The sequence below is a fragment of the Polypterus senegalus genome, chromosome 9 (assembly GCF_016835505.1).
Source record: "Polypterus senegalus isolate Bchr_013 chromosome 9, ASM1683550v1, whole genome shotgun sequence".
Lineage (NCBI taxonomy): Eukaryota > Metazoa > Chordata > Cladistia > Polypteriformes > Polypteridae > Polypterus > Polypterus senegalus.
The window spans coordinates 136,706,733-136,731,266 of NC_053162.1; the positions used below are offsets into that span (position 1 = coordinate 136,706,733).

Here is a 24,534-nt window from a genome sequence, read left to right on the forward strand (position 1 = left end):
ATCTGCTCCATTAAGTATGCCATAGACCTTTCACACAAGGTGTGCCAAAGACCAATTTACACAATTTTTCATTTACACAATTTCATTTTCTCACCGAAAGGTTGATAAATTGATGTAGCTGTATACTATTCTCTCTTGAATGGTCATGCACACCATGTAAGCACAGAAGTGGACTGTGGTCTTTCTGACCACAAATTGTTCTTCGGCAGCTCTATACTTGGTGAAAACAGCCAAACTGTACAAAGCTATAGCAATGCGCCTTGGGGTTAGAACTGGTGGTCAGTTGCTACCAACTGATCCCACAAATGGTGCCATGCAACTACACAGCATTTTCAGTGTTGATTTTGATTCAAAAATGTTGTAGTCACAGGCGTTTATTAAAATTGTTCCCAGCTACAATGTCCCATAACTTTCTGATGTACTAAAGTCTTTGGAGAAGGCTAAAATCATTATATGAATGTTTCTTTCACTAAAAGTTATTGGAAACAAGCTGCTGAGAGCAAAATTTAGAAAGTAATTTAACACATTTTCATGTTATTGTTGAAAAGTTGGACATTCAGTCAATGGGACCTAAGGTGTTGGTTAGCTGAAACATATAAATGATCAGAAATTAGCCAGTTTTAATCAGTTGCTTGTGTATCGAGTCTGTTTAGTTGCTCTAATCCTTATCAGCAGGATATGGGAAAAGTCAGGAACATAAAAGTATATAATTTACATAATACGGTATGTGAAATGAGGGATGAAAAATGTCAAACAACCTTTTTTTTCTGATAAAGAAAAGCTTGTGGACCATCAGTTTTTTTCTTTCTTCAGGAAATTACATTATGTACCGTGAATCAAATTTTAAAAAGGTTATTTAACACATTTTCATTTTATCGCTTAAAACATGTACAGTAAATTTTGTTCATTGAAACATAGCAATTGAGGTAAACATGCATTCTAGGAAAATATCAAAGAATTCTTGAAGGAATTAAAAAAATGTAGTTGGACACAAAATGGATGTTTCAACAAGACAATTATCCTAAACATTCAAGTAAGTCACTGTAAAGGATGGCTTAGGAAGATTTGTATCATGGAGTGGCCAAGACAAAACCCTGATTGAATCCTATTGAAATGATGTAGCAGGAGCACAAGTGAGTTGTTCATGCCATATGTTCTTCAAACCTCACAGATCTTTTCTGTAAATAGGAGTGTAAAAAGTCCCACCTTCAAGAATACATTGATTATAGGAAACGGCTGAGTGAAGTAATGGCTGTTAAAGGAGGAACCATAAGTTACTGACAGAAAATGGCTAATTTACTTTTGCAGGCAAGAATCCATGATGATTGGTTAAATATCACAGTTTAATAATGTTATGAGTTCAAATCTGTTTTTATGTGTAGGAAATCTTTAGTTAGTCCATTTTATGTGTCCACTGAAAATAATGAGCACTTTATTTTGCTTATAGTGGATCCATCAGCTAAAGCCCCAATTGCTCTTTCTCTGTCTTTTGCAAACCTCAAGTCCTCAATCTAGGTGTTACCTTTGACAGTAACCCCTCTTTTGAGAATCAAGTTAATTCTGTAGGCAAGAGTTGCGTTTTCCAGCTTCGTCTATTAGGTAAGATCAAGCCTTTTTTATCTTCTAGGGATCTTGAGAAAGCTACTCATGCTTTTATCTTTTCTCGCCTTGATTACTGCAACTTGCTGTATTCTGAGATTGGCAAATCACTGATAAACATGTTACAGTTGGTCCAGAATGCTGGCACTCGCTTTCTGGTTGGGGCAAGAAAGTATGACTCTGTTTCTCCATTTTTAGCTTCTTTATAATGGCTGCCTGTCAGTTTTCAAATTGATTTTAAAATCTTGTTGCTAGTTTTTAAATCTTTACATGGGCTTGCTCCTGCCTATTTATCTGAACTGTGTGTTTTACACCAGCCATCCAGAGTGCTTAGATCTTCTGGTCAGTTGTCTCTTGTTGTCCCTCGTACCAAGTGTAAAACTAAGGGGGACAGGGCTTTTTCAGCTGCTCCTCGTCTGTAGAACTTTTACTTCATCATATAAAGGAGTCGTCTACAATTGAACTGTTCAAAACAAGACTAAAGACTCATTTCTATTCACTTGCATTCCGTGACCTTCAGTAATACTGATGGTTTCATCATTGTGATTATGTAACATTACTTCTATTTATTATTGATTTTATTTATGTTCATTTATGTTATTTCTATTTATGTTATTCATGTTAATTGTATGTTTTTCTTTAATTCTATTATTGTAAAGCACTTTGGCCACAGCATTCCTATGTTGTTTTAAATGTGCTATATAAATAAAGTTGACATTAACTTTACATGGGTTCACAAATTTTCAAGAGTGGCTGTGTGTGTGTCATACGATAGATTGGTGTCTTGGTCGGATTTGATTACGGTCTTGAGTCTAGTACTGTTGCTACTGGCATCAAAGCCCTATTACCAGGAACTGGATGAGCAGATTTTGAAATGAGTAGACCAATGAGTGTTACGGTATTAAACAGCAGAGAATGACAGGTTATTAGAACTAAAGAACTTTTTAAAAATGTTAGATAACAAACACTTAAAAGGTCCTTAACAGACATCAGCGTGACTCTATAATGTGGAAGCAAATGAAAGGAGCAAAGTCTTTACAATTTACAGGAGAACCAAATGGCACTAATAGTCAAAAACAGATTAATAAGGACACATGGTTTGACAACTTCTTTCAATATTCTCCAATACACAGAAATGGCCAACCTGAACCAATATGCAGATGATCAGTTTTTCATACAGCATTCAGTATAAAAAAATTGTTTTGTCATTATTTGGACATTTCAAATATGCCGGAAGACCTGGGTTTGTTTCCTGGGTCCTTCCTGCGTGGAGTTTGCATGTTCTCCCCGTGTCTGCGTGAGTTTTCTCCGGGTGCTCCAATTTCCTCCCACAATCCAAAGACATGCAGGTTAGGTACATTAGCGATCCTAAATTGTCCATAGTGTGTGCCTGGGGTGTGTGTACTTTATAAACTGCACTTCACAAGGCTGATATTGGATGTATGATTTTAATATTAGAAAACACTCTGTAAGCTATCAACAATATTGGGGACAGACTACAATTTTTTTTTTTTGCATCTGTAATTGTATGCTACATCAATCTTTTATTTTGTGTGTGTGCAAATGTACAGTTATATTTAGGCTGCTTATTTGGTGCAAGGGATGCAAGTAGTTGTCCTTCTCAAATAAATAACAGTAGCTGTGCTTGGAACCCAGCAGTATGTGTTTCAGATGGGCATGTCTGAAAATCTTTTCTTGGAAACAGTCATGGTCAGAGCAAATTTGGGTCACTTTGTTTTGGCATGACTGCATATTTGTGGTTGAGTGAAGGTAAAGAAAGGCAGCCTTTTCTTTCATGTGAGTGTGGCTGGGGAAAAATAGTTTTAACATACCATTTTTAAACTTTCAGATGAGTGTGGGATGGCCGGACCTTATCTCAACAATATTTGGCTCAAGTCAAGAACCAGACAGTACATACATTCTAGGTGAAGTGGGAGGAAAAGAACAAATACTCAAAAAAAAAAAACAAAACACAAACATATTTGGAAAACCTAAAAAATATAAAACAAAGACTAGACATGGGATCTAAACTTAGAATGCTAGATCTGTGAGGCAGTAACATTAAGCATTGTGCCACTGTACTGCCTTAAGATCATTTTAGAGAGACTTTACTTCCAGATACTTTAAAAACACCGGTAGCAGTGTCTTTAAAACAATAACATATTATACAAATTCAAATATGAAAGTTCTGTTTTATAGGACTATTCTAATACCTTAGTAATTGCATATATACAGTTGTGCTTGAAAGTCTGTGAACCCTTTAGAATTTTCTATATTTCTGCATAAATATGACCTAAAACATCATCAGATTTTCACTCAAGTCCTAAAAACAGATAAAGAAAAAACAAGTTAAACAAATGAAATAAAAATATTATACTTGGTCATTTATTTATTGAGGAAAATTATCAAATATTACATATTTGTGAGTGGCAAAAGTATGTGAACCTCTAGGATTAGCAGTTAGTTTGAAGGTGAAATTAGAGTCAGGTGTTTTCAATCAATGGGATGACAATCAGATGTGAGTGGGGACCCTGTGTTATTTAAAGAAAAGGGATCTATCAAAGTCTGCTCTTCACAACACGTTTGTGGAAGTGTATCATGGCACAAACAAAGGAGATTTCTGAGGACCTCAGAAAAAGAGTTGTTGATGCTCATCTGGCTGGAAAACGTTACAAAACCATCTCTAAAGAGTTTGGACTCCATCAATCCACAGTCAGACAGATTGTATACAAATGGAGGAAATTCAAGAGCATTGTTACCCTCCCCAGGAGTGGTCAACCAACAACGATCAATCCAAGAGCAAGGCGTGCAATAGTCGGCGAGGTCACAAAAGATCCCAGGGTAACTTATAAGCAACTGAAGGCATCTCTCACATTGGCTAATGTTCATGTTCATGAGTCCAACATCCTGAGAAAACTGAACAACAATGGTGTGCACGGCAGGGTTGCAATGAGAAAGCCACTGCTCTCCAAAAAAAACATTGCTGCTCGTCTGCAGTTCGCTAAAGATTACGTGGACAAACCAGAAGGCTATTGGAAGAATGTTTTGTGGACAGATGAGACCAAAATAGAACTTTTTGGTTTAAATGAAAAGTGTTATGTCTGGAGAAAGGAAAACACTGCATTCCAGCATAAGAACCTTAACCCATCTGTGAAACATGGTGGTGGTAGTATCACGGTTTGGTCCTGTTTTGCTGCATCTGGGCCAGGACGGCTTGCCTTCATTGATGGAACAATGAATTCTGAATTACTGTATATCAGAGAATTCTAAAGGAAAATGTCAGGACATCTCTCCATGAACTGACTCTCAAGAGAAGGTGGGTCATGCAGCAAGACAACGACCCTAAGCACACAAGTCGTTCTACCAAAGAATGGTTAAAGAAGAATAAAGTAAATGTTTTGGAATGGCCAAGTCAAAGTCCTGACCTTAATCTAATCAAAATGTTGTGGAAGGACCTGAAGCGAGCAGTTAATGTGAGAAAACCCACCAACATCCCTGAGCTGAAGCTGTTCTGTATGGAGGGATGGGCTAAAATTCCTCCAAGCCGGTGGGCAGGAATGATCAAAAGTTACCGGAAATGGTTAGTTGCAGTTATTGCTGCAAAGGGGGGTCACACCAGATACTGAAAGCAAAGGTTCACATACTTTTGCCACTCACAAAAATGTAATATTTGATCATTTGCCTTAATAAATAAATTACCAAGTATAAAATTTTGTCTCATTTGTTTAACTGGTTTCTCTTTATCTACTTTTAGGACTTGAGTGAAAATCTGATGACGTTTTAGGTCATATTTATGCAGAAATATAGAAAATTCTAAAGGGTTCACAAACTTTCAAGCACAACTGTAGTATAGTGCCAGATGTACCAGGTCTTGTATTTGTTGTATTTTTAGTACATAGCAAGGGCTACCTTTTGGTTTACAGCCCAGTGCTAAACAGAAGAGATCACAAAATTAAAATTAATAATACTTCTTCATTAATACAACTGTAAAGGGCAACAAGGGCAAAAATGTATATTTGTAAAACTATACTTTCAATCCATTTCATCCTTTGCTTTTTCAAGTTACTATATACTATTAAAAATCAGATCCTTTTAAAAGCATCACTTCTCAGTTCTGCACTTTCTAAAGCACAGGAATAATAATTCTAGATACCTTTCTCCTCCAGACACTGGATACTCTTGCAGGCTTCCTCTTGCTTTTTTGCTTCCTCTTCTGACTCATAGCAAGTGGCTGTGATCTTTGTGTCAGCTTCTGCTGTCTTACACAGGGAGGCAGAGAAGGAGAAGTTTCCCTCTCCCACCAGCAGCACATGTTGAGTAGGCTTCATGGAGTCACCACCTATAACAAAGTATTCTTTAAGGCCATAGCAGTTATTATACCCCTTCGTCTCACTTTTGCTTATCATGTATTTCTGAAAAATAATTTTTCCCAATTCTAGCAAATTTTGTTCTCTTTGTCAACATAACATTTCCACTCCCACCCCCCTTTCATTCACACCACATCTTAGGAAGGCAGAAATGACACAAGCGGAGAATGAATGTAGGTCAAACCACCAACGGCTTCTTAGGAACTTGCTCAAAACAGTTCCAGCACATAAGGCACATGGCAGAAATGCAGTTTAAGTCAAAATAACATGGAAAACACTTTGGTTGATGCAACCATATGGGTCATGTCATTTTATAATACTCATTATGCCCTGCCTGGTACTCCTACTACAATATAAGGTCATGAGGAGCTGGAACATATCTCAACAGTACTGGTTACAAAGCAGGACTAACCCTGAATAAAGCACCAATCTACTCCAGACAAAAAGCACACACACACACCTATACTCACATATAAAGGACCACTTTAGAGTTGTAAGTTAGCTTAACCTGCTGCGAGGTTGGAAAAAAAATGGATTACCTAAATTAAAAAAAAAAAAAAAAATCACACAGACATTATAGGGAAGATGTAAATTCTGCACAGATAATGACTGGGATGTGGTTCAGACTCAGTTTCCAGACAGCAGGACAGACCAATGTGTTAGTAAGGTGAACTGAGCCTTTCACCCATTCAAAAAAATAACTTCTGAAATCTTCTAGTCATAAAATCAAGTAATGCAGTATTACTCATGTTGCTATAACCCAAACAATTCTAGATTAGTATTGTGAGATGTGTGAAAGACTTTGGTTAAACTTGCCATTTTCCGTAGTTGAGCCACATTAAGTTGGATTGTTTGACTTGAGTATTGTTTTCAGTCCACTTTCACTTTCCATTACTATCAAAGCAAACAAAGAGGAAATAATTAAGCCTCTCACTGTTATGGCATTTAGGCTGTGATGGAGGCAATAAGAAGTAGACAAAGAATACATTAAATTGAAATTCCTCCTGTAAGCAATAAGGCCATATAGAATTTACATTACAGTTTTCTCAATGTTGTACACAGAAGATTAACTAGGTACTGTAAGTTAAATGTAGTGCAGTTTGGTAAGCAAAAGCAACATCAAGTTGTATTTGAAGTACAGCTCTGTGCATTATGTAATACAGGGAAAATTATCAGGAGCATAAAACAGAGTATTCAATAGCGCTAAAAAAGAAATTTTAGCAGAAACTCCATACATTACATATCATGATTACAGTGGGACACAGAATTACTGTATTCTGTCAAATAATGTCACATTGAGAGTGACACTTTAATCAATTTCCTTAACTTCATGGTCCATAGTCACAGGTGCTGAAGTGAATCCCAACTGTAGTAAGAGCAAGGTGTAAATGAATTCTGGATGTGATGATACTCTATTTAGTGTCATTTCAAAACCATGTACATCTGTGGGTAGTGCCTAAAGAATACAAAGGCTGGCATGGGAAGACTGTGCAAGCTTTACACAAACTGAAACTGAGACATGATTAGAACCCGTGATTTTAGGCCTGAAGGTCTGCAGTGTGAAATACTGTGCCCCTACTCTGGCAAAATCCAAAAATGCTTTTTACATTTACATTTAAGTGATATTATAATAGCTCACATAACTAGTTCTTAAAGCGATTCAAAACTGAAGTAAAATGTGCTTTTCCACATCCTCTTTAATAAAATCCCTGTATGCGTCCAGGTGTCCGTGTGTGTGTCTTCTGGTGAAGTGTGCATGCGCGGGGCCACACGGCACGTGTTCAGTCTCTTCCTGTGCATTCCCTGTGCAGAGAGAGAGAGAGAGAGACAGACACACACACAGGCGCGTGAAAGACAGACACACACACACACACACACACACACACACACACGAGACACACATACACACCCAAAGACAGACACACACACACACAGGTGCGAGAGAGACACACACATACACAAACAGGCGTGCGAGAGAGAGACAGACAGACAGACACACACACACAGGCGTGCACGTGCATTGTTGCAATGTTACTTTTCTTGGTTGTTTATTAAATTACGGATTTTTCAAAAGTTCATTTTTTCCCCTGTGCTTAAAACTCATTAAAAAAAGGTGTTTTTAGTGAGCGGGTCGTAAGGCTATAGTGCGAACTCTTGCAGTGTTAGTTTTCTCTGTTGTTCAAGGTTTTCTTAGTGTTATTCAATGTATTTACATTGAGTTTACTATTACACTGTGCATTCAATGGTATTATTAACTATATTTGTGCTTAAAAACTTAAAAAAATATATATTTACATACAGTTCATACAGTCTGGAATGGATTAATTGTATTTACATACAATCCTATTGGGGAAATTACTTCGGGTTACAACTAGAGTTTTGGAACGAATTATGGTCGTGAACCGAAGTTCCACTGTATTACTGTCAGACAAAATTACAGGCACACAATACAGTGACGCATATTACAGCCACATACAAGGTCCCTTGCCATTTAATATGTAGACTGTTCCTACTAATGTTTATGCAGTACTGTTCTAGTGCCCGTTATTGTAACGGGCTTAATGTCTAGTAGTATTAATATTTGGCAACAAACTATTCTGCAGACATGAAGTCAGAAAATGGCCCCGTTGTTAAGCCACAAAGTTAGAAGATGCATCATGGATACAAGATATTACACAGAGAATCACTTTACAAAATTTTGCAAAAACACAGATGAATCAATAGATGAGATCCTTCATACATTATGTGTTTAGTGAGGTGCGGATTGCACATATTCATGGGCATACAGTTATGATTTGTTCTATTTTTAGGTACATCACTGAACAGTAACTTGTTCGCTTAGAAAGCTACATACTGATGTGAAAATGCAAACATCATCCATCAATGTGAACACTGACCTCCCCATTCCATTCATCTTACCTCTCTACAGTGATCCCTAGCTATATCACGCTTCGACTTTCGCGGCTTCACTCCATCACGGATTTTAAATGTAAGCATATCTAAATATATATCACAGATTTTTCGCTGGTTTGCAGATTTCTGCAGACAATGGGTCTTTTAATTTATGGTACATGCTTCCTCAGTTTGTTTGCCCAGTTGATTTCATACAAGGGACGCTATTGGCGGATGGCTGGAACTCAACCCCCGCGATCGAGGAGAGATTACTGTAAATGCTGAAGAATACTTTAGAGTACCTACCACTGTCTGTAAGAATTCTAAATTGATCGATAGGGCTGTATAACACTGGTATTGACACACAGAAATCAGACCCGGACATTAGCTAATAAGTTCCAATCAAGTGAATCCTTAAACATTCCACCCTTTACAGATACAATTCTTATGCAAAAAGATAAAATAAATAATCTTTCTAAGCAGAAACAAAATGGTGTAATGGCTAGGTTTGCTGACTCCACCGTGTAAAGCTCAATTTCTGCCACTTCTCCCAGCATCTACAAATATTATCAGCTATGCTCCTAGATTTCACCTATATGTAAAAACAATGGGTGACTTTAAAGATGCATAAAATGAGTGTGTTAGGCGTTGTTCTGAACTTCACTTTCTTCACCACAACCTCTGATATGCTTTAACCACATTCCTCTAACCTTTCTCCCCTGCATAAATTATCTTAAGTTTCTCTCATGGTATTTTACATACAAATACTTCTAAAAACATGTAGGATGGTTACATTTGTACTGTAATTTCACTGGAAACAATGTGTTGATCTGCAAAAAAATTATAGATCTCCTAATACTCTCAAAATTTTTACTCTGGCTGTTGGTCTCCCACTCTTTCATTGCATTAAAATTAGTTTTGTTAAGTTTGACTTGATTGTATGGAACATTACTTGCTTTTAATAAATTAAAGATGATTAAAAAATGTATATATATATATATATATATATATATATATATATATATATATATATATATATATATATATATTATAATGTTTAATATATATATGTATATATTATATAAAAAATACAGGTAAAATTCTGTTACAACGAATATCTTTACAACAAAATTTTCATTACACCGAAGTATTTTTATGGTCCCGACAGCTTCCCCATATGATACAAGTCTATAGAAATCTTGTTACTACGAAGTACATTCAGCAGATACTTTCATTACCACAAAGTGCACAAAAGACCTTGAAATGCCTGCAGTTAGTTCTGTGGCTGCAGCTCAGTTGTGCACAACAATCCCCAAACAGAAACATTGTAATTTTTTTTTCTTTCTTCGAACTTTCCGCATAGTTTTTATTTTTCCTTTTTTTGTTTTCTGTGGTTTTCAGTGATACCTTTTGCTTATTGCTTGTCAACAGTTGAAAAACACCCATTGGAATTTAACTCATTGTCATGCTCCTATAGAAACGGCAGACATGAAAAAACGATAACAGTTCATATTAGAAAAAAAAAACTTTAATTTTTTGCATCTCTCGGTTGGGGCAAAAAGAAAGAAGTTGCCAGTGAATTCGGAATTTCGCCATCGACTGTCAACTTTTTTGAAAGACAGAGCAAAAAAAAAGAAGAAAAATCTCGGGTTGCAAACGTACGTGAATTGCTGCATTTGAAGACGTCGCAAAAGCAGTTTTTATGTGGTTCAGTGATGCTCGTTCAAGAAACATTCCTATTATTGCGGCACTCATTCAAGAAAATATGAGGAATGTAAACTCTCTTGGGACCTCCCCTAACTAGACAGCACGCAGAAGAGCGTCCCGAAGTACAATCTCCGTGTCTGTACGGGGCAATAGCAGGCTCATAGCTATGCTGCGTCTCTCCACCAAAGTAAACAGAAAAGATCTCCATGGGTGATGCAAGGTTAGGAGCACGTACATTGTAAATGCAGATAACAGGATTACTTGGTCATTGACCTGGCCATGACCCTGCCTGACTGCTGTGCCTGTGTATAGCAGAGTGGAAGGTAACGCTACAATAAATAACTGTACCATTCCTGTTTCAAGCTAAATAAAGCTGGTTTTGCTAAAGTACTGAGACTAAGCCTCGTGTTTTGGGGTGCAAGACCGGGACTTATAGTGCGACCCCGATCTTTTATGACTTGCTTCTGTGGCGCTTCACTGCACCGCTGTGAGCCTCCTATTGCCCTGCCCCAGCAACAGACAAACAATATTCCACAGACGCTGCAATCGCGCTTCAGGATGCACTTCAGTGTGTCATTCCCATTGGGTGGGGAGTGGAGGTCTCAAAAGAGTTCAGAAACCTCACAATATGAAGAAGAAAAGGATGATTCGGCTCCTTATTTATAAGTGTGCTGCCCACAACATGCTTCCACATTTAGATAATGTTTGTGTTGAATTCCTCCCACCCAATTGCACAGCAGTGCTTCAGCCATTGGATTTGGGCATCATTCGTAACCAGAAAGTGTATTAAGGCAAGATAATAATGAGAAAAATTCTCGTCAGCATAACTTGTAGGCAAGAGGAGATTAAAATTAACACAAAAGAAGCTATTGAAATGATTGCAAATGCCTGGATACAAGTTAAAGAAAGCAATATAGTAACAAATACAGAACCTCATTACAACAAAATTTTCGTTACAACGAAATATTTTTTAGGTCCCTGGGAGTTTGTTGTAACAGAATTTTACCTATTGTGAAGGACAGCTGGGTCCCATGCCCGGCAGGGACGCCTCTGCTGCTTATGTTCCGGGGGAGCCGCCATGGGAAGTCCAATACCTCCCCCGGGACGCTTGGTGGCAGCCTCCCTGGCCGACGGTAACTCCCCAACTGCCCGCAGGTTGGTTGGGGCCCGGCGTGGCCGCTAGGGGGAGCTGCCTGCTTTCCACAGCCCGGCTGGACGAGCTTTCAGCCCCACCCGGAAGTGTAATTAGGACTAGGTGGTTAATCACCTGGAATGCTTCCAGGTGGGCTATAAAAGGGCCCAGCCACCACCACTCGAGGAGCCAGAGTTGGGAGGAAGGAGACGAAGCTTGCCTGGGAGGAGTGGTGGAGAATTGTGGTTTGTGTTGTGCTTTGTTTGGTGCTTTGGGACTGTGTTTGGGCTGTGTGGCACGGGGAAGAGGTGTCACACAGCTGAAGAAAAATAAAAGCCTGTGTGTTTTATACACGTTGCCTCTGCGTGTTCTGTGCCGGGTCGGGTGCTATATAGCGCCTTTTACATCTGGCGTAGTCGGCAGGATTCCGGCCCGTCCATTTGGACTGGGACCTGCATAAAAATTGTGTGTAACGGCCCGGCACAACACCTGGGGGCACGTGTAGCTCAGCGCAGGAGCGCACACAGCACCGCAGCACCGAGCGCACTCCTGAGGCAGAGAGTGTGCTCTATTGTGAGTACAGCGCTGAGAGCGCCCTTTGGACTGCAGCAGGGCACGCTCCCGACGCGAGCGCAACACCGAGGCCGAAGCGCGAGGCAAGTGCCTGCACGACTTGACGGCGGACACGCGCAGCACAGCGCTGGGAGAACGCGCTCGCAGCTGCAAGCAAGCCAGCCAGCGCAGCACAGCACAGCGCAACTGAGGCCGCCAAAGAACTCCTACAGGCACCGCGCAATGGGGAAAAAGAAAGCCGGGCGGACACAGAAGCCAGCCTCCAGACACCGGCATGCCAGCCCGCTCCACGGGTCGCAACCGGAGGTAGGTGACGGGCTCAAGAGGGAAGGGCCACGGGAAGGGTTTTCCGCGTTTGCATCAGCCTACCTCCTGGACCCCGAGGGACGAACCACCTGTTAGTGGGCAGATGGCCTCTGTTCGTGGTGTGACGGCGCAGAGAGCGGCGGGGAGAGCGAGGCAGGGCTGTGTCTTCCCTTCGGGACGGCCAGTCAGCCGGAGGAGTTTCCCGACGCGGTGACTCAGCTAGAGGAGCAGGAGCTCCTCTCCGAAACAGGTAAAGGGGGTGTGTCAGCCGCCCGCCGAGGACAGTTCGCAGGTGGGGTTGACGGACCTTCTCCCCGAGCCTCTCGGACTCCCAAACGGGCCTGTGGAGGGTCCGCAGGGTCTTGTTGGCTTGCGATCGGTGGGAGGAAACAGGGGGACTTCAAGTCCAGCGCAGACCGAACGTATTAACTTTTTTTGGGCTGTAGAGGAGTTGAAACATGTTCTCCTTCCTCTGCAGTCCTTAGTTAAGGTTTTTCAGGTCTTGCAGGAGACGAAGGAGGACTTGGACTGGAAGATCGGCGCCCCGATGGCGGCCGTTGTTAAATGGCTGGAGACACGGGGGGCGTCAGCCTCCTGCCTGCAGGACACAGAGGTTCAGGTAGGTGAAGCCTGGGCCGTAGAGGAAAGTGGGTGGAGTGCAACGGCTGCGGATATGATCAGTGCTGCTTGCCAGGTCGCCCCGCCCACTACACAAGACGCCGCCGTGGGGACCGATACTGTGGCAGAGGAACGTGTGGAGAGGCAGCTGGTGGATGTCGGCTGCCAAACAACCCCGTCCCCTCTGCCTGCACCGGTCTCGCGATCGTCTAAAGGGGTGCAGGCGGCACAGGGTCTCCCTTCTTCCCATAAGGGGACCCAGACCGTCAGTGCACCCCAGAGGAAGAGGAGGACCCGGACAAAGAGGTCGGGGTCTCCTGACAAGCTGCAGCGTAAGCCCGTTGGTGTGGCAGTGCAGGAGGGCTACGCTGCGGAGGGGCGAACACGTCACAAGCCCTCCCCGGAGTGGGCGAAGGGGCAGGAGTTTCCTGCCTGCTTCCGTTCCCGCAAGGGTCGAGCTGGAGGGGGTCGGTTGTGCTTTTCTTGTGGTCACGCTGGTCATGTCTGGAGGGTTTGTCCAAGGAGGACGTCCGAGTGGCAGGGACGTCAGGGCAGCACCCCCAGACCTGTTAATTATGTTTTTACAGGGCGCAGCCGTGGAGCCAAGGATGCCGACTCCCTGTCCTGGAGAGGACCGGCCCTCGCGGGGCAGGCCGATGATCCCCACAAGCCTCATCTGAGGGAGGGGAACTGTGAAGGACAGCCGGGTCCCATGCCCGGCAGGGACGCCTCTACTGCTTATGTTCCGGGGGAGCCGCCATGGGAAGTCCAATACCTCGCCCGGGACGCTTGGTGGCAGCCTCCCTGGCCGACGGTGACTCCCCAACCGCCCGCAGGGCTCCATGGGAGATGGAGTCCTCCACAGCTTGGTTGGGGCCCAGCGTGGCCGCTAGGGGGAGCTGCCTGCTTCCCACAGCCCAGCTGGACGAGTTTTCAGCCCCACCCGGAAGTGTAATTAGGACCAGGTGGTTAATCACCTGGAACGCTTCCGGGTGGGCTATAAAAGGGCCCAGCCACCACCACTCGAGGAGCCAGAGTTGGGAGGAAGGAGACGAAGCTTGCCTGGGAGGAGTGGTGGAGAATTGTGGTTTGTGTTGTGCTTTGTTTGGTGCTTTGGGACTGTGTTTGGGCTGTGTGGCACGGGGAAGACGTGTCACACAGCTGAAGAAAAATAAAAGCCTGTGTGTTTTGTACACGTTGCCTCTGCGTGGTCTGTGCCGGGTCGGGCGCTATATAGCGCCTTTTACACTATATATACTGTATATATATCTAAATTTTGCCAGTTTGTGTAGTTCTGTGCAGAAGGTAAACCTGAGCAAATGGATGGGTAGAGTCAGAGGGTTAGGGAGTTCAAAATGAGGTTTAGCTACATGGGAAATCTTTAAATATGTTATTAACTGTATACAAATATTCATTCCTGTGTGAACTTAATGCTTTCTATGCCTACTTTGATCATGACATCAAAGTTCCTCTCATGCAAATGACTGTAGCAATGCAGGATTCATCCTTTTCTGTATCTGTGGAAGACTTAAAGCTAAATTTCAAAAGAGTCAACATCCAAAAACATTTGGAGCAAATGTTACCTGGTGCTTCCAGAGATATATTTAACATGTCATGGCAAAAATGTGTTGTACTCACCATCAGCAAAAAGAAAACATTACCCCTGTGCCAAACAAAAGTAAACTGTCTACAGACCACTGGCATTCACGCCCATTGCAATGAAATGTATTGACACAGTAGTGTTGTGACAAATTTAATACAGTATTCCAGATACTGTATTTTTGGAGCACCTCCAGTTTGTACAATATCCTAGCAATCACAAACAATGCTGCATTCGTTACATTTCATACCAGCCTGACAAACCTGAACTAAAACAAGCTGCTATCCCAGAGTTCTGTTTATAAACTTTAGCTCCACATTTAACATTGTACTTTCAAAGCTAGTCACCCTGGGCAATTATAGTTTGGATTTCCTGTTCTGCACACCCCTATGATGTGTAGACTGATGTTACCATTAACTCTACACAGTGGTATTTTTATGAAAATAGTAATGAACAGTGAAAAGGCAAGAGTTTGTCAGTCTTGGCAACAGCAGGTCCAGTTCAGTGCCGGTCACACAAAGAATTTTGCAAGGTTCTGTCCTTGCCCCTCTGCTTTACTGGATCTATTTGCTTCCCCTTGACCATATTACTAGTAGGTTTGGACTGGGTAATCATTTATATGTGAATGATACACTGATCTAGTGCAGTGTTAAAACTGAAAGTTTATCAGAGCTTTCTAGGCTTACAACTTGCCTCCAAGAAATTGCAACTTAGATGGAATATAACTCTTTAAAATTAAACTGTAACAGATTGAGGTCATTCTAATTTGCACTAAAATCTGTGCTTATGAACATGAGCTCCTTCTCAATCACCCTTGGTTATGATGTCATCAGATTATCTTCTTTTGCTAGGAATTTTGGTGTCATTTTTCATTTCCCCCTTTCTTGTTCTATCTACATTCATCACATTAAGAAACTTTCTTACTTCCATCTCTGTAAAATATCCTGTGTTCACTCATTCCTCTCCATTTTCAATGCTGAAAAACATGTCCATTGTTTTATTACATCTTGCATCAATTACTGTAATTCCCTACTGGCAGGTGACCCCTCTAATATGTTATCACAGCTCCAGTTGGTTCAGAATGCTGCTGCAAGAATCCTTACAACAGACCTGCAATAGCGAGCACATAACATCCTTCCTGTTCTGCCTTCACTGACTCCCTGCGTCTTACAGTGTTCAGTTTTACGAAATTCTGTTACTAACCTATAAAGCTTCACAATGCATTGCACCAGACTACATCAGCAACCTCCTCAAACATTATGCTCTTGTCTGCCAATCAAGGTCAACTGATTCTGGCAATCTCATTGTGCCTCAAACTAACCTGTGTTCTATAGGTGTTTCACAGCCTTCAGCTTTATAGCACAACAGATTTTGGAACAACCTAGTTACATTTATGAGATCAGCCAACTTAATTTATTCTTTCAAAAAACAACTTAAAACTCATTTTGTCAGGAAGGTATTTAAATTTTGCTGACTATCTGATCCTTTTTTCTGCTTACCCTCTTTGCCTACATGCTCAGGAAGATTTGTGTTTGTACCACAAATTATGTTATTTGTTCAGCTTTTTCGTACAATATTCATATTTTTGTTTTTTATTCTGATTTATTATCTGTTATTCTGTTTCAATACCTTGTATATCCTTTATATTTATTTAGTGTTTTATGCAGACATTATTTGTATCCAATGTTATATATGCCCTTTTGTTCTTCTGGAATTTCTGTGAAGCACGAGGGTTCTCATTGAGCACAAATGTGAATATCGGAAGAGCATTTGATTAAGTTGATCATGTTGCCCTGTGGGACATCCTGAGATTTCACAACAAAGGTGCTGGAAATAATGTCCGGTCTGTACACTTGCACTGTGACTGCTGTGCAGAGTGGAGGCAGAACCTCTGCATTTTCCCCAGTTGATACTGGAGTTTGTCAGGAGTGTGTTCTTGCTCCTACTCTTTTCAATGCTTGCATGGACTGGGTTTTGGGCAGGGTCAAGCATCGGTGGGACATCTATTGGTGAAGAAAGGTTCACTGATCTTAATTTTGCCAATGATGTTGTAATCTTCGCTAAGTTAATGGAGGCTCTGATTGGAGCTCTTGAGAAACTAAGTGAGGAGTCAGAGTGTCTGAGCTTGTGAGTGTCCTGGATAAAAACCAAGATCCAGGCTTTTAATGACCTCTTAGGCACAGCCATCAACAGTGTGTCTATCTGCGGGGAGAGTGTTGACCTTCTCAAGAGGTTTACTTACCACTACAGCAACATTTATGTCTCTGGTGACACTTACTATGAAGTAAATAGATGAATTGGGAGAACATGGGGGATCATGAGGTTGCTAGAAATGGGTGTGGGGTGCTCCCAAAATCTGTGCAAAAGGATGAAGGTCCAAGTCTTTAGGGGTTCCTGTATTGCTATATGGCTGTGAGACATGGACGCTGTGTAGTGACTTGAGATGAAGACTAGACTTCTTCAGTACTGTGTCTCTTCGGAGAATCCTTGTGTACCTCTGGTTTGACTTAGTGTCACCCGAGCAGTTGCTCACAGAGTCCCGAAAGAGGTACATTACCTGCATTGTGAGGGAGTGTCACTTATGGCACTACAGCCATGTGGCGCGATTTCCCGAGGGTGTTATGGCTCACAGAGCAGCTTGACCAAGCTAAACGGATGCCCATATAACTCCTCGCTGCAGCAGATAGATGGTTATTTCCAGAGGGTGGGACTGGACCACATGTTTGCCTTGGGGGTTGCCAACCAGGATCCTTAGTTGTTTCATTGTGTGGTGGGTGCAGCAACGTGCTGTACCAGTGCATGTCCCCCAACCTGACCTGACCTGACTTTACACATGGAAAAGGTCTCTCTATTATATAAAAAAATCTTGGGACGAGATGAGACGAGACATTTTCAGGGAGACAATTTCATGTCCCATGAGATAAGACTTTGTGCCAAGAAATGAATTGAAAACCTAACAGGTCCAAGCGGAGGTGGAAATAAATAACAAACAGCAGAAGAAGAAAAAGAGTAGAAGATAAAATAGTATGTAGTAAAGAGGCTCAAAAATGTTGGCACGATACACATGCAGAGCAGGTTAGAGATTATGAAAGTACTAAAATTCAAAAGTCTCAAAATACTGATAGCAAAGATCCCATTAGTCCTAACAAATGGAAATTATTACTCGGTGAAATAACGGAAAAGTGAAAAGAGATCATATATACGGACATAAATGATATGACAGAGCTACCACAAGTTTAATTTCAAAGAAACCACAATTCAGTCAGGTTTATATTTATGATCACGGAGAAGCGATGCAACATCGAGTTAAATGATAGGACGTATTAGAAATTCTACAGCCAATAATGGATACAAATCCATACGTCCAAAAGCATTGCACTTTACACAAAATTTATCTGAAAAACAGAGATAAGGAAGTTTCTTGAATTTCTGTATGAATCCGAAAGATCACACTCGCATATATAATAAACCAACACATGAAAAATTGTCAGCGATAACAGTTTTGAAATACGGAGATATCAAAGACAGAGTAGATATTCGTTTTTATTCAAAAGCACAGCACAATTCGTTGCAAGTGGCAGATCCAGGAAATGACTAGCACGCAGGGCCCGCACGATAGCTGGCAAGAAAAGAGAGCAGGGGGCAAAGACCCCTAGTACTATATAAATAAAATAAATGTATTATTATTATGTGTACATGAAAAATAAATAAAATTGCTTCTATCTGTGAGCATCATGGCCTTGTGTTAAAAGTTTTCTCTATAGTGGTTTCTTGTTTACCAATTAGAAAAATATCCCCTGTTTACTGCTGCAGTATTTTGTATAATTTCCTTAGTTTTTCAAATGTACCTTATATCGTATATAAAGGGCTGTTAGGCTTCAGATAATAAGAAATCAACTAACCTATGCAGAATCAGTAGTAATGTTTTGCTGTCTTTTATTTAAAAGAAATACTCCATATTCCACAAAACACACCTATGGCCAACCTGTTCTGAAAGGCAGTGATTCATATTCATACAACTTACAGTATAATGCGAAAAACAAAAACAGAAAACCACTTGTACTGGTTTTGATATTGCACATGTGCCGTAGCACAAAATTGTGTGGTAAACGTTAGGGCTGCATGCATGTCTCCACAAGCAGTTACTGCAGGGGCAAGGTAAGGGCGGGAGAAGATTGTGTACAATGTATTGTTAACTACTGAAACATTTGGCTGATTAGATTAAATGTATATGGGTTTGTCTAGCATTATGGGATTTTCACAACTTACAGGCTGTAAAGTTTAAAACCAATTGTTTGATAAACAAAAAAGATCCAGTGAATACAGCAGTTCTGTGGGCAAAGGCATTGTTAATTGGAAGGGTATAACAAGTACAGAAAGACTCATCATTCATGGTAAAAGACAAGCTATTATTAGTCAATTAACAGTGGTGTGCAGAAGGGCATCTTTAAATGCATAATGTGACATATTTGATATTGGTGGCAAATAACAGCAGAAGACCATGCTGAGTTTCACTCTTAACAGCAGAAAATAGGAACACAATGGGACATGAACACAAAAACTAGATGCTTGATGATTGGAAAAATATTGCCTGGTCTGGCAAATCTTTATCTCAGTTGCAACATGCAGATGACAAGGTCAGAATTGATGTACACAGTGTAAATGTATGTATTCATCCAGCCTTGTATCAAAGGTACACTGCTGCTAAGCATTACATCCTGTATGGTCACAACCCACCGTTTTTGAAATTGATATTTCCTACAAAATAACACACTGTGTCACAAAGCTTGCATCATCTAGTGCTGGTTTCACTAACATGACAATGACTTCAGTTTACTCCACAATGGCCTGCAGAGTTCCCAGACCTTAATTCAACTGAGCAACCTTGAGGTAGAATTGGATGTTTGCACCATGAATATGTGGTTGAAAAACATGCAGTAACTGGGTGATGTTATTGAGACAGCATGGGAAAAAACCACAAGGAATGTTAATAGCACCTTGTTGAATCCATGTGTCAAAGAATTCAGACTGCTCTGGAGGAAAAAGAGGTTCCTAATGAATATTAGATAGTTGTACCCAATAAAGTGGCCATTAGCCAGTGCACTTTATGTTTCCTATGCTATATTTAAGTCACATAAGTTTAATTGTGTATGTTTTAGCATATCAGCTCACAAATGAAGCAGACTGCAAAATGTAATCCCGACAAGACAGGTACACATTCAGTGGGCACCAAGCCAAAGCCAGATGGCATGCAGCTCAAACACTTCCCATCTAACAACTACAACAGAAAATTAAGGAAATCTTTACTAGGAACAAAAAGTCTAGGTTTTTGACTTCTGCACCACAGAATCCTCTCTTGTTGTATTTATTGGTTTCCAAACCTAAAAACAGAAGGACACATGTCCAGGGTAGATGGTGACAAAATGTTTCACCCTACCCACACATCTAAAACTGACTAGGCTTACTGTTAACAGAGGTCATCCATGCATCACTAATGTGATCATAACTGATAGCAGCCATTTTAGCTCTTCCTTGACCCAGGAGGTGACAAATGGATGGAAGTCCAAGAAGCTCGTAGCGATTAAAAACTGGGATGAGGTTTTACGACGGTCTGCTTTTACGATAAAGTAAACTACGAGGTTAAAAATGGACATTTCTAGATTAAAGCCGAAATTTCCACATTAATCACAAAAATAAACGTTTTCACCATATCCTTAATTTTTTTTCTCTGCGGCTCAAATACAGCGCTGTACATTGTTGTTGTTGTGAAGTTGCAAAAAAAAAAAAAAAGACGGCACAAAAGATGGTATGTGAGACTTTTAAAATGTATCATGTCATTACAATCGGGAATATGTAACGCTTGAATATAAAAGCACCACAAATGCATCTGTATGTTGGCATTTTGCTTCACCACATCGAACCATTCATCAGACATCGAAGCACACACATCGATCTCGTAGGATCTGCACAGAGGCTTTCTGTCACATGTAGATAGTAAACAGAGACTCTGACATCACATTCCAACTTTTATCACACTGCGCCCCCCAACTTTTTGCTGGTACTGCAACTCACGCACGCGTCGCATTCATTTCTGAGGACCTGCTCAGAGGACGCATCAAATGAACACTGGGAACGTGTGGCAGCCATGATGCGTGCGCGTACACGTTCTGAGTGTGAAGTATAAATGAGCCCTTAATGCAAGGCAAACAACACACCTCACTGTGAATACTGATCATTCCTTAGTTGCTGGTATTTTGCTCCTATAGCACCTTTATTTTGTCCCTTTTCTGCTACTTTCAACAAAGAAACACAGACCTCCTGTTTGTATCTCAAATCCTATTCTGTTGTAGCACTTTATAAAGTTAACAAACATAAAAGGAAAGAAAATGATTTGAAAATACACGCAAAGCATAACTATACTGCACTTCAACACCTCAGCTGTGTTTTGAAATCCTAACTTGTTAAATATTTTCACATAAGATGCAGGACATACAGCTATGCTCTGTCATTCAATAAATAAATAAAGGTTCAGATGGCGAAGCTGAGTTTTCATCAGTCTTTTTAGTGAGCCAACATTGCCAAAACAAGCTTTAAACATGCCTTTGTGGCTAATGTACTTTATGTGTAAAACTAAATTTGACACGGTGCTAAAGATTTTCTCTTCAAAGTGCCTCATTAGTCAAGGTCTTCCATATCTAAAAAAGGCCAACTTGCTAATACTGCTATTATTAAACTTCTTATTTATAATATACTGTAAAACACACTCTAGGATCATTGCATAATCTAATCTCTCTACAAGATACATTTACTGTACTTGCATTAACAAAAGTATGGAGTAAGGACACAAAGAAATGTTTTAAAAGATAAATCTACTCAAGACATTTTTTTCACTGCACTTATAATGAAAATAACTAGTTATTATCATGCAAATAAACATATCAACCAATCAATTTGAATTATACAATGCCATTAATAGTACAGTCTATCACATACCTAATATCTACTATACCACAACAGCATTCAACAAAGACCACATTACAGTAAGTGCCCCAAATTCCCTTATTTATTTCCTCATACACTTTCTAAACTGCTTAAGAAATCAAGGACTGCAAAGAGAACACAATATTGCAGTGTACTCCAGGTTTCCTTCATCCCACTCTTTTGAATTCCCAAGGGAGCTCTGAGACATAAATCATTCAGCATGTTCAGATTCTATCCTCTGTTCTCATTTCTAGTGGGTTGTGCCTGATGCACCTGGAGTTGCACAGGTCGCATTCTCACAACATATCCAAATTAATCTTTCAATTTCCTCATTCACACAGTATAGTATGTATAGTGACCCTACAGCAAAATCTGATTCTTGACACTACAACCCAAAACTGGCAAAAAATGCTTTATTTTATGGTTCTCAAAATTAGCACTACCATAAAGCAAATGGAACTGCAATGGAAACTAAACACTAAAAATGAAAATGGAAGCAATTAGTGCCATCTAAATAAACACACAGTTTTGGAACTAAAGATTCCTAAAGGACCCCTGTTTTCTTAGCAAATTCTCTAGACTTATAGAGAAAACAGAAAAATGCAGAACTTCACTTCTGGATGGGACTAATGCATATTTATATGGGGCTGATCTGTCTCGGCTAATTGAAATGTAAACAGACACAAGGACCATATGTTCAATGGCCACTATTGACTTAACACTAGAAAATCTGCTATGAGGAATTAGCGATCACTTACTGCTGTCCATTCTGAACACACTGCTACCCTCTTCACTAGATAAGCCTTTTTGTTGATCTGAAAAAAAAAAAAAACTGGCATTACACAACAACCATAATAAACAACAGGTTGGATGGCTTAAATGAACTAATTCCGATGCATGCTACGTATAATGTGCAAGTCGCACAGCCGTACCTTCCACTTTGCGATGCCAGCAGTCGTTCATGTAAAAGCTTAGCAAGTCCAGTCATGGAACACCTCAATAACTTGGAATAACCAGAAAAGCTGTAGCGATTTCGCTCTTGCATGAAAGGTCAAAATGCCAATCCAGATCGGAATCAGAACTTGACGCCCAGTCTCCTCTTGATGCAGACACTGATTTTCTCCCCGCGATCACAAAGTAGGAGGAAGGCTGGCCACGTGATCCGCTACTCTTGTTTAATTTGTCTCGATAAGGTTGCTAGGGAACACGTTCTGTCACGCCGGTAACGGGCACGTGCTTTCTTTTAGCGGAGAATGGGCTTCAGATAACAGGTAACGGTTCCCTGTAGGCGATGCCTCGCCGGGGGGTCTAACCGTAATATTTAACACTTTTCAAAATACTTTCTTAAAACTGCATGAGTACAAGGCGTTTCAGAAAGTGTAAAATGCAAATACATTTACATACACTCTATCTTACTACCGGTATGCAAGGTGTCCCAAGTTCAATATTTTCAATTGTGAATATAATAATTAAAAACTCATGTTAAGGTACCATGTGAAATATCGCCACACGTGCAGTCGAGCAGCCTACTAAGGGGGAGGCTCTTAGGGTTTGACAACCCGTAGATTGACAGGAGAGCTCTCCAATTGCTCAGTACATGCACCACGGTCTCGCGTAATTATAACCGATAAGCTGTTTTTGCCAACACTAACCAACTGCAGAGTAAATAATGTGCTATTGTTTAATGTATTAGATAATGACCATCAAAAATTAAAAAAAACTGTGAATATATTTGAAAAACAAATTATAACAATATACAAAAACTCCTAACAATCTGCACACTGTTAAATTTGTAAAAATTATACTGTATGGCAGACTGGGATAGCCATTAGCACCGTCTACCATCTGGGACAGCACGTCGATATTACTCCAAGCGCGGAACGAACGCACAAGCAACCTAACTGGCAAAGATGACCTGGGTAGCTAACATGATCAGCGAAGAGAAAAAGACGGTGGTAGTATTGTAGAAGGCGCTGAACAGTTAGAAGATGACCCGAATTCATTCGTTTTAGCACATTAATTAAATTATACAGTACTTATTCTTCGGTCTAATTTCCGGGTTACCCACTTGTGACGTTGAAGATTACAATTTCGCGCATGCGTCCAAGAAGAAACACGTGTCTCTTGACAGTAAATGCTGCGGGTATAGTCGCAGTATAGTTGTGTTTTGAAATAAGCTACTTCAGATTATGTAACAGTGTGGAAATCATGGATATTATACCCATGTTCAGTCCTTGGAAGCAACTGTGGCTGCGGGTTTTAATTCCAATCAATTTCACAAGTAAATGCTTCAGTCTTTCTTCTAAGTTATCCAACAGTTTAATTAGTATTGATATTTTCTCATTTTGCATTTAGAAACACGTGCTTGTATGTTTACATGTAAACAAAATTAAGCAATTTGCAGCGTTTTCGGCATACCCTTATATGTTAACTTTCTTTTACTATACGCATATCTTTTAATCCAACGTTTTCTGTGGAGATTTTGTATCCAGATAACCGACGATTAGTGATGAGTAGTGCAGACGCAGGTACAAATGACGCTGAATACTAAAATACTAGTAAAGGAGTGAGCTAATTAATAAGAAAAGGTTTAAATGAGCAGAACATAAAACGAACAAAATCTTAAAGAGCAGGAAAAAGCACAACAGTTAATGAAAAAACCCACAAATGCTTGCTTCATGCCCCTAAAAATGTACTAAATTAATTTTGTAATTTCTGGATTGACACAAAAAATAGCAAAAACTAGGAAATAACAGTTT

At 40.4% G+C, this 24,534-nt stretch overlaps 1 protein-coding gene across 3 annotated transcripts in view; it reads right to left on the minus strand.

Moving 5' to 3' along the window:
- Positions 1–23,854, minus strand: part of fdxacb1 (ferredoxin-fold anticodon binding domain containing 1) — a 42,116-nt gene extending 18,262 nt beyond the window's left edge. The window contains exons 1-4 of one of the 3 annotated variants that reach the window (XM_039763961.1): positions 22,708–22,735; positions 22,534–22,590; positions 6,783–6,860; positions 5,753–5,938 (exon numbers count right to left, since the gene is read on the minus strand). In XM_039763961.1, coding sequence (XP_039619895.1) covers positions 5,753–5,927 — 175 coding nt within the window. In that variant the 5' untranslated portion in view covers positions 5,928–5,938; positions 6,783–6,860; positions 22,534–22,590; positions 22,708–22,735. Of the gene's footprint in view, positions 1–5,752; positions 5,939–6,436; positions 6,456–6,782; positions 6,861–22,533; positions 22,591–22,707 lie in introns of those variants that run through there. The other 2 variants (XM_039763960.1, XM_039763962.1) reach the window with 2 other exon arrangements.
- Between the last annotated feature and the right edge of the window lie 680 nt (positions 23,855–24,534).